Below are 9763 nucleotides of genomic sequence, written 5' to 3'. Positions count from 1 at the left end.
TGATCAGTGAGGGGGATTGAGAAAGGAGACAGGAAGGATTCCAAATGGCTAAGTAAATTATATATTATACAGTTATACCCAAAATTGTACTTCATTATTTCCTATATAACACTTTAACTTGATAAAAGCAATAAATTTTAGAAATCCTGGAAAAAAATCCACTAGCTATAAGCTATTTAAATATTGCTTACAGAAACTATCAAAGGAAAGCCAGCATCCTGTAAACAGCATATACTTAAATTATTTAAACAAGAGACAGAAGCTAAACAGTATGTTTTTTATTCACTGATAAACTGAATGTCCATTTCTAAGTGTTTCTTTCTCTTGTAGGATTCATTTGCTTTATTAGTCAGCAAAGCTCTACAAGGAGGGGCTTCATCTAGTCCTCAGACTCGGACTCATCTTCATCTTGACTAATCTGGAAGTAACGAAGTTCGTAAGTCTCCTTATCAGATGCAACCACACGAAGCCAATCACGAAGATTGTTCTTCTTAAGGTATTTCTTGGTAAGATATTTCAAATACCTTTAAAATAAAAACATGAATTTCATTAATACCTACTATGTAAAGGCTTATTAGATAGAAGAAACGCATTTATAATATTCATCCTTTGTGTCCTCAGTTCCCTCCCAACTATTTTCTTTCATTTGTATTAAGTATTATGCAAGGTTGCCAGGGATACCAGTGTAAGTAAGGTAACCTCTCAACCTCAATTATAATCAGTGTACGCCCTATAAAACCCTTATTCTCTCACCTCCCCAAAATAAACTGATACTGTTTGTTAGAAGCCAGTACACAGGAGAGCAGTAACAGTAGCTTCCTTTTTAGTGTTACTGCCACATCCACAACACTTTTAAATTAAACAATATACAATTTCATTCTCAAAGTATCTTATATACTAAATGTCAACATTCCCTTCACCAGGATCAACCTCCTTAACCTCAATCCTGCGTTGGATCAGCAAGAGGCAACCTGTCAAAAGGGCTGAATCCACTTACAAGTTCAAGATTACTGACAGCCTCCCAACTAGCATACGGCTCAGACCTTATAAAAAAGCTTTCAGCATGGTCTAAAAACATCACTCCAGCCATTCTGCGCCATTTACACTTTAGAGTAATGCTGAACCAAGCATTCCTCTCGAGCCTCCCTACCCTTTCTAATGCTGCTCCCTCTGCTAGGAATACCTCATTCCACTGGCAATACTATGCTCATTCTCAGGTTCTCTGCAAATTCTCGTGCCCTCCCTATCTCTACTTTCAATACAGCAATTAGAGTACTGAATTTTATAATCATCTGCACGTCTATTTGAGGACAGATATGACCTTTCATCTCCAAATCCCTGGTGACTGATCCATGACCATACAGTTAGAATACACTGCTACCACCTTAGTCCAAGCCACCATCTCACCACAATAGGCTCCTAAATCTTCAGTTTCCACCACCAGTCTTTTTCAGCTACAATGATCAATTCCCTAATTTGCGTTGCTCACTACATTTCATTTAGGTGCTTTCTCTGACCACCTCATCTAAAAACATCAACCCTGCAACCCTCTTTATGCACATACACAGTACTTATCAACTACTTACAATGCATTTCATTGTTTCATTTCTCCACTAGAATTTAAATTCCTTGGTGGTGAGTACTTTGCTGTTCACTGAGCTACCCAGTCCTACAACAGTGCTGCCATGTAAAGTATTTCACACTTGTTGAGTAAACTGAATGAACTGAAACTGGCAGCAATGTTAGAGACTTTACCTTTCATTGACTGCCTCTACTAAAGAAACAACCAAACCTTAAAAATATAAATGCTTATATTAAGTTGAACATTACTCCCATGTTACACATTAGACACGTTTCTAGCAATATATTCTAATATTACAGCACCTAACATTGTTAAAGCTTATATACGATTTAGAGTACAGAGCCTATAATTCACTGGACAGGAGCCCAGGACATAACTTGCCTGTATTTCAGCAATAAATTACACTGGCAACCAGCCTAAGTAACTGGCACTATTACTGAATATGTTTTCCATTCATGTAGGTCTTTAAGTTCAAAGCACTTTTGAAGTCTCACTAACCTAATCAACATATGCATTCTTATATATGAAGAATATCAGGATTAGTCTATAAAATAGTCCACAACTACCATAATTTCACCAAATTATGGAAAATAAATACCAACCTTTTAGAGAACTGTTTCTCAGAAACAACTGTGATTTTGTTCTTGAAGCGTTCAATGTGAACAACATTCCCAAGATTTCCAGTTTTTCCATTGACTTTAACCTTCTCCCGGAGAAACTGTTCCTATTTTAAAACATAAAAAATGCAAAACTAGGGAAGAAAACCCTAGATATTCACTAGGGAAGGTACCCTAGGAACAGAGCTTAGGTTAAATTCAAGTATTACATACTTAAATCATTATCAAGAACTCTACTACAATGATAAAAACAAGCTCAGTAGAGTAATACTTACAAAGTTTCCGGAATCAAAAATTCCATCTTCTACTGGATGAGTGAGGTCCAAACTAAACTTCCAGGTTGACCTCTTAGGCTTCTTGTCTTTCTGCTACAGAAAATTAACATAATTAGGATTCTAAAACAATTTATCCACTTTATATACAAAATTTAAAAATTTGTCCCAGTGCAACGGTGCATAATGTACTGTGAGGTTATATATATGTAATAGTGCAAAATTCTAAAAATTGCTTGATAAAGGACATACACTACCTTTTTTTAATCAGCCTGTCAGAAGGGGAGAGGTACCTTCTTAACTTGGTTTATACTAAGTTTTTTCAAAATCCGATGAAAATTTTCCCTGTTGACCCCAACAGTGTCTCACAAATGCAAAACTTCTGAGCTCAAAGTATTTGTTAGTTTCCTTCATCAGAAGATTCCAAGGAATCCTATTTTTACAACTGGAAAAGATTAAGGGGACCAATCTACTTTCCACAGCAAGCTAACTAAAACACCCACCCAGGTTGGTCTGAACCTCTAATCAAACCCATTTTGTTCAAGAGAAGCTTTATGGCTGTTTATTGTTTTCCAGACTGATGTTCAATTTTAAATTACCAGGTACTGTTTACCATAGGCCAGGCGCTGCTTTTCTACTGCTATCCCCACTGCAGCTGGAGAACACCAGTACACCACCTAATACAATTCAATCCCATGCCAGATTATGATATTTCACCCACTTACATCCCCACAACTCAATCCTTATGCTGCTATATTTATGTAAGGAATGGGAGGGGAGGGGGACCTGAGTCTGGTCAAGACTTTTTTAATTTTCAAAACATACAGAACTTGTTTTTCACACCCAAAACTTTTTAGACCAATAGGACCTAATAAGGCTACACAAGTAAAATGTTTCTGTGGCCACTAACAATAGACGTGCAGGCAACGTAGTGAAAAAAGAAAATCTGTATTTATCTGAGAACGTCATCTTCCAATTAGATCCACCCAAATGGTTACCAGGTACTAATACCAATTACCTTTCTCAGTTAGTCGAGTAACTTTGTGCCAAAAAACAACTATCCAAAACTTAGAACTGGTAAGAGATTACTAGGAGCTGGGCTTGACTGAGCAATTTACAGCTCTGTTGGGAGCATTAGTTAATTTAGGAGACGGAAATAATTTCTGCCCGGTGAACAGATAACCCGAGAGGGTTGATGGCTCTCTTGGACATTATCTAGCTTTGTATGTAACCCAGCAGTTCTAACCTAACATTTTTTGGTAAATTGCCGACACAGCTAACACCTAACTTTTCAAATGCTCTCTGGACGGGTTTTAACATCTTACTGGTTCCCTTATTAATATTGGAAATAAAGTCTTTGTAGTATGCTTTTATAAAGGCCTAAGAGTCGCGACTTGCTATAAAGTTCTCTGAAACTTCGGCCACCGCGGCGCCCTCCGCGCAGGCAAGGCCAGAGCCGCCCGGGAGCCCGCAGTTCCTTCCTGGTGCAAACAAAGAGGGGAGCAGCAGCAACACCAGGCGCGAGGCAGCAAAGAAACAGGCAGAACGCTGGCCCACGAGCCCCGGCCACCGTCGTGCCTCCTCCTCCCCGCGCTCCCACGACCGCCCCCCCAAACCACTTCCGGGCCCAGCTCCAGCTCCACCAGACCTCGTGGCAGGCCCCAGGAATCTCGGAGAAAGAACTCAGAATCTTTACATCTTGGTCGCGTCCCTGACCCAGTCTGCATTTCTACCCTTTCTATATCTCGAATGCGACGTCCTCAACTCGTTAGTTACAAAACCCATCCACATCGGAGTAAGACACGCCCCCCAAGCAGCCGCTCACTCACCGGCGCCATCTTGAAAGCCGGCCGTGCGAGCAGAGAGGAAGTGGCGGCGCGCGGCCCCTATTTATACCGAAGCGTGCTGCGTCACGCGCCGAGAGCGTAAGCTCGCCGCCTCCCGGAAGAGGCGTTGGGGAGGAGCGCGGAGGCCAGTAGCCGAGGAAACCGGAGGCGTGGCTGGGGAGCGTCGGGTCGGTAGGCTGTCAGGTTTCCTGGGAGCGCTCGCCTCCGGCGGTGGTTGAAAGGATTCTCGGTTCTCCGCTGGTGACGGTACACGCCCGTTGACCACAGTCGCCTCTGCTGTTACTGGGAGACCCCTCCCAGATACACACACCCGAGGGATGCACAAATCATCTTTCACTAATCGCCTGGATCTTCTTTCCAATCCGGGCAAGGCAGTGTCTCGGGTTGCTTTGGGATTGGCTGGCTTATATTGCAATTATAATACTTCAGCGAAAAAGTTATTTCTATGTCTATGTTTTGTCTGTAAGTCTTGTTTTCTAGATGACTGTTGAGGGAAACCCGTGTTTCGGGGGAATCAAAATAAACTGGGTTCTCGAAAAGAAAAAATAAACCTTTAAGAGAAAAACACGTACTGCTCACTTGTTCACCGCTGGGTATAATTTATTCTATTTTATCATGGGTTTTAGAGTTAACCCTAGGACTCCTGACTGCCATCCAAAATGCCTCCTAATTAAAATTCCACGAATATTTGCTAAGACCTAAATACTAAAATGTACAAGGCACACAAGGGTGGATGTGGGGTGCTGACAGTCTTGATGACAAAAGGAAAAAATAGCTTTTGAGCTTTGAAGGATTGTAAACTGACGTTTGATTAGAAAAGTGGCATGCCTCTCAGCGTTTTGCAATATTTTTTGTGGAGGTGAAATTATCATAGCAGGGGGCAGGGATGAGGATGGGGTGGGCTTTTGTTAATTTGGAGAGTGACCCTAGAAAGTGAAAACTGTGTGTCCTTTATGACAGCAATTAGGAATAGTGGGAACTATGCTTTAATGAAGTATATGACGTGTAGGGTCTGAATAGAGGTGTTGAGTTCCTAGAAGAAATCCATTTCAAGAAGATTTTTTGGCTGGTTGCGTCAAGAATCACAATAATTTCATTTCTTTTTCAAACATTAAGGGAAAAAAAGAGCAATTGGTATTTTCTCCTCAAGAGCTGCCCAGGCTGCAGAGCAGAAATGATCCTTGTACTATTGGATATTTTGAAAATAATCCATTAACTGAGGTACTTATTATTTTATTTTGCTTGTTTTTGGCAGCCTTCCATGTCATGACAAAAAACCCCTTAAGAACTAAAAAGCCATTGGTACAAAGGGAATATTAAAAACAACATATGTGTTTCAAAATAACTAGTAATCTCAGAATAAGTAGTTAGAAACTATAGTGGAAAAAAAAGATTTCTCTTAATTAGGAAAGAAAAATCTTAAGAAAAATATTCACCAGAAATGGGCCGATGGTAAGATTAAATATTATAAATAACTCAATTCTTTCCAAATAATACACACAAAGTATATATTAACACAAGGCCTGTCCACACCCCACAGGTATTTTTTATTTTGACAACAGATTCTAAAACATATGAAATAATAAATGTCTCAACACAGCCAAGACAATTTAGAAGAGGGAAAGTTGTCTTTCCAGCTATTCAAGTATAAGATACTGTAAAATATGATATATTTCTACTACATTATAAACACCAGTCATTGAATTTACATGATACTGGAGCTGAATAGATCAGTAAAATAAAATATAGAAAGACAATATGGCAGATTAGATTCACAGAGAAGCCCCTCCATATGTAGCCACCTTAAAAAACTGGGTAAAATAAGTTTTATAGATAATTTCTAATGTATGGTTAAGCTGGTGGAAAAGTGAAAGAATTTTTTGGAGGCAGAAATGACAAGCCCTCATGCTTATATGAGTTTTGGGCTAGAATTAGCTCTGCTCAAATAGCATGAAAAGGCTGAAACCTAAAGATGTAGTTTAAAGTGTGCTTGGATTGGTAGTGCCAGGCAGAAACAAATGTAAATGCTCTCTGGAGAAATGTACTTTAAATCCAACCACAAGGTATTCCCTGAGATAAACTTACAGAAATATGAGCTGGCAATATTTTTAAAATCACTAAATACATGGCAAAACAAGCCACCATGAATGAAAACCAACCCAAAAAACCTGTAAAATCAGACCCAAATAAAAGACTGTACACATTGGAATTACAACATACAGAATATAAATAAGTATCTTTAATATGTTTAAAAGCTAAAAGTATTTAAAACATGATAAGAGAACCAGGGACAATCAAAATTGGCCAGGAATTTTTAAAAGAATGAAATAGAACTTCTAGAAATTAAAAGCAGAAAAACTTTACTTGGAAAGAGTAAATGAGTTAAACATGAGAGTAGATAGAGCTGCAGAGAAAATGAGTGAATGGGAAATTACTTAGAATGCAAAATAGAAAAGCAAAGAGATAGAAAATATAAAAGGTAGGTTGAGACAAGAATGTCAGAATAACAATGTTCCACTTACATCAAATGGGAGATCTAAAAGGATATAATATAAAAAATGGGGGAAAGGCAAATTTTAGAGAAATATTTGGCTGAATTCTCAGATTCAGGAAGCCCAGTAAACCTCAAGCAGGATAATTTAAAAGAATTGCACACCTAAACACATTGTAGTGAAACTTCAAAACACAAAGACAGAATTACTTCAAAAGCATCCTGAGAGAAAAGGCAAAATATTTACTAACAGGAGTTATATTAACAGCTGACTTCACATCAGCAACAGTGGAAGCCAGAAGGAGAAGATCATCATCTTCAAAGTGCTCAGAGAAAACAGTTGTCTACCTAGAGCTACAAGGTATAAAACTATAGAGTAAAGATGCATTTAAGATATTTTTAGATAACAAAACTCAAAGTTTGCTACCAACAGACCCCCTAGTAAAGGAATTCTGAAAGATATACTCCAGGAGGAAGAAAAACGATCCCAGAAAGGTCTATATGCTAAAAGAACTAGCAAGCAAAGAAAATGGCTAACTTGTGAGTAAATCTAAACATACAATCATGTTTATTTTGTGGGCTTGGAGTGCTGGTAATATTCTGTTTCTTGATCTTGCTGATGGTTACATGAATATGTTTGGTTTGTGAAAATTCATCAAGCTGTAAACTTATAATCTGTGCATTTTCTATATATGTATACATTACATGGCAATTAAAAATGATAACAGAATAGTTTAAATTACTGCATGCCAAAATATGACAAATTAGATGAAATGAATGAATTCCTAGAAAAATAAAACTTAGAACTTACACAAGAAAAAACAGAAAATCTGAATAGTCCTATATCCTTTAAATAAATTGAATTTGTAATTAAAACCTTCCCACAAGAAAGACATCCAAATAGCTTCACCAGTGAATTCTACCAAACATTTGAGGAAGAAATAATGCCAATTGTAACAAATACCTTTTATGCTCAAACTCACATTCTTCCAATTTATCTTTTAATCCAGAAGAGGAGAGCGTTTATCCCTAGTTTCCTGTCCCCTATTCGTCAGTGGTTGTCCATGGGTGTTAACTCCCTTGTACTTCCAGGTTGTACACATGTGAGTGAGTGTTCATGGGGAGTTTCCCACAAGCATCCCATGCCTCAGGTCAGAGAAGACATGGGGTAGGTGAAAAATATGTGGGGAGATGCTGTCAAGTCACACCTGCCCCAAACTGGCTGCTGCTCCCTTCTTCTTTCTGTTGAGTGGACAGTTCAGAAGTACATTCTACATCACTACATGGAAGATCTCAGCAGGACTAAACCTATTTGTCCCCAGCACATTTTTTTTTTTGCTTTTGCTCCCTCCCAGTTTTACACTTCCCAGTTCCTTACTCTGTTACCTAGAATCATTTCCCAAAATAAACCAAATGCATGCAGCCAATAGGCTAAGACACCAATTTTGCACAAATTCCTTCAGTCATCAACTTATTTTGTGAGGCCAGCATAACCTTGATATTAAAACCTGACAAGGACATTTTGAGAAAGGAAAATTATAGTCTAATCTCATTCATGAAATTGTTATAATCAGATTTATGTTATAATGTTATATGTTATACTCACAGATATGCATATTATAATCACAGATATATATGTTATAATCACAGATATGTGATTATGTGTTATAATCACAGATATATTAGCAAACCATATCCAGCAATCACACATCTTGTATATTTTATGTTGTAATCACAGATATATTATTAGCAAACCACATCCAGCAATATGTTATGCAGTAAGTTGGGTGATAATGTCATTATTTGTAGTTGATATGTAATTGTGTATGTAAAAAAATTTAAAAGAATCCATGGATAAATTCTCAGAATTAATGTGTGAATTTATCAAGATTGCTAGATACAGAGTTCATGTACAAAAATCGATTGCATATCTATAAACTAGCAACAAATTAGAAGATGAAAGCTAAAGAAGATATTTTCAATAATATAAATATATCAAATACCTAAGGAAAAAAATAACAGATGTACAAAACCTCTATGCAAAACTATAAAATATAATTGAGAGAAATTAAAGAAGACCAAGTAAATCGAAAGATGTTCAATATTCTTGGATTGGAAGACCCAGCATAATGCAAATATCAGTTCTCCTCAAATTGAATTATAGATTCAATGGGATCACAAACAATAGCTTAACAGATGTTTCCCTCCATTCTTTCCTCCCTTCTTTTCTTCCTTCCCTCCCTCCTCCCTTCCTTTCTTTCAAAACAATTTGAAAATTTGTATGGAGAGGCCTGCCCTGTGGCAGAGTGGTTAAGTTCCCACGCTGGCAGCCCCGGGTTTCAGCGGTTCAGATCCTGGGTGCGGACATGGCACCACTCCTCGGGCCATGTTGAAGCAGCATCCTGCATGCCACAACTAGAAAGATCCACAACTAAAATACACAGCTGTGTACTGCGGCAGGTGTGTGTGGGGGGGTGGATTTGGGGAGAAAAAGCAGAAAAAAAAAGAAGATTGGCAACAGTTGTTAGCTCAGGTGCCAATCTTTAAGAAAAAAAATGAAAATTTGTATGGAGACACAGATAACTAGCCAGAATATACTTGAATAGCCAGAATATACTTGAAGAAGGAAAGATAAAGTTGGAAGACTTGCTCTACAGATTAAGATTATTTTAATACCATAATTAAGAGAGTTGGTTATTGTTTCAAGTTTAGACATACAGACCAATACAATAGAGAGTGGAGAAACAGATGCATGCAAATCGCACTTCAGAACAGTGGGGAAAGAGACAATTCTCACAACCCTTATTATTTTTCTAATTGAAAATATGCAAATCAATGCACACCTGCAAAAACATAAACCTTGTAGTCAACACAAAACTTTAAAATCCACACTATTATTTTGTACTGGAAATATTATAGATATTTTAATGAATGTTTGTAATATTCTTTTTTCT

The 9763-nt window shown here is 37.8% G+C and overlaps 1 protein-coding gene across 2 annotated transcripts; it reads right to left on the bottom strand.

Annotated features, from left to right (window-relative positions):
* Positions 1–263: 263 nt before the first annotated feature.
* On the bottom strand, positions 264–4335 carry RPL22L1 (ribosomal protein L22 like 1). 2 transcript variants are annotated; one of them, XM_046657868.1, is made up of 4 exons: positions 4301–4335; positions 2475–2567; positions 2185–2306; positions 264–524 (listed from the first exon to the last, which is right to left on the bottom strand). In XM_046657868.1, the coding sequence occupies exons 1-4, from the start codon at positions 4307–4309 to the stop codon at positions 380–382; spliced, it is 369 nt and encodes a 122-aa protein (XP_046513824.1). In that variant the 5' UTR covers positions 4310–4335; the 3' UTR covers positions 264–379. The 2 variants fall into 2 exon arrangements, with proteins under 2 accessions (XP_046513824.1, XP_046513825.1); XM_046657869.1 differs by having other exon boundaries at positions 2475–2564; positions 4301–4330.
* Positions 4336–9763: the final 5428 nt, after the last annotated feature.

The sequence above is a fragment of the Equus quagga genome, chromosome 4 (genome assembly GCF_021613505.1).
Source record: "Equus quagga isolate Etosha38 chromosome 4, UCLA_HA_Equagga_1.0, whole genome shotgun sequence".
NCBI lineage: Eukaryota > Metazoa > Chordata > Mammalia > Perissodactyla > Equidae > Equus > Equus quagga.
This window is presented reverse-complemented; position numbering and strand designations above follow the sequence as displayed.

Coding starts and splice junctions, on each gene's coding strand:
- RPL22L1 (XM_046657868.1), bottom strand. Junction 2,307..2,474: donor TTTTTGATTCCGGAAACTTT/GTAAGTATTACT, acceptor GTTTTAAAATAG/GAACAGTTTCTCCGGGAGAA. Junction 525..2,184: donor GAGAAACAGTTCTCTAAAAG/GTTGGTATTTAT, acceptor TTTATTTTAAAG/GTATTTGAAATATCTTACCA.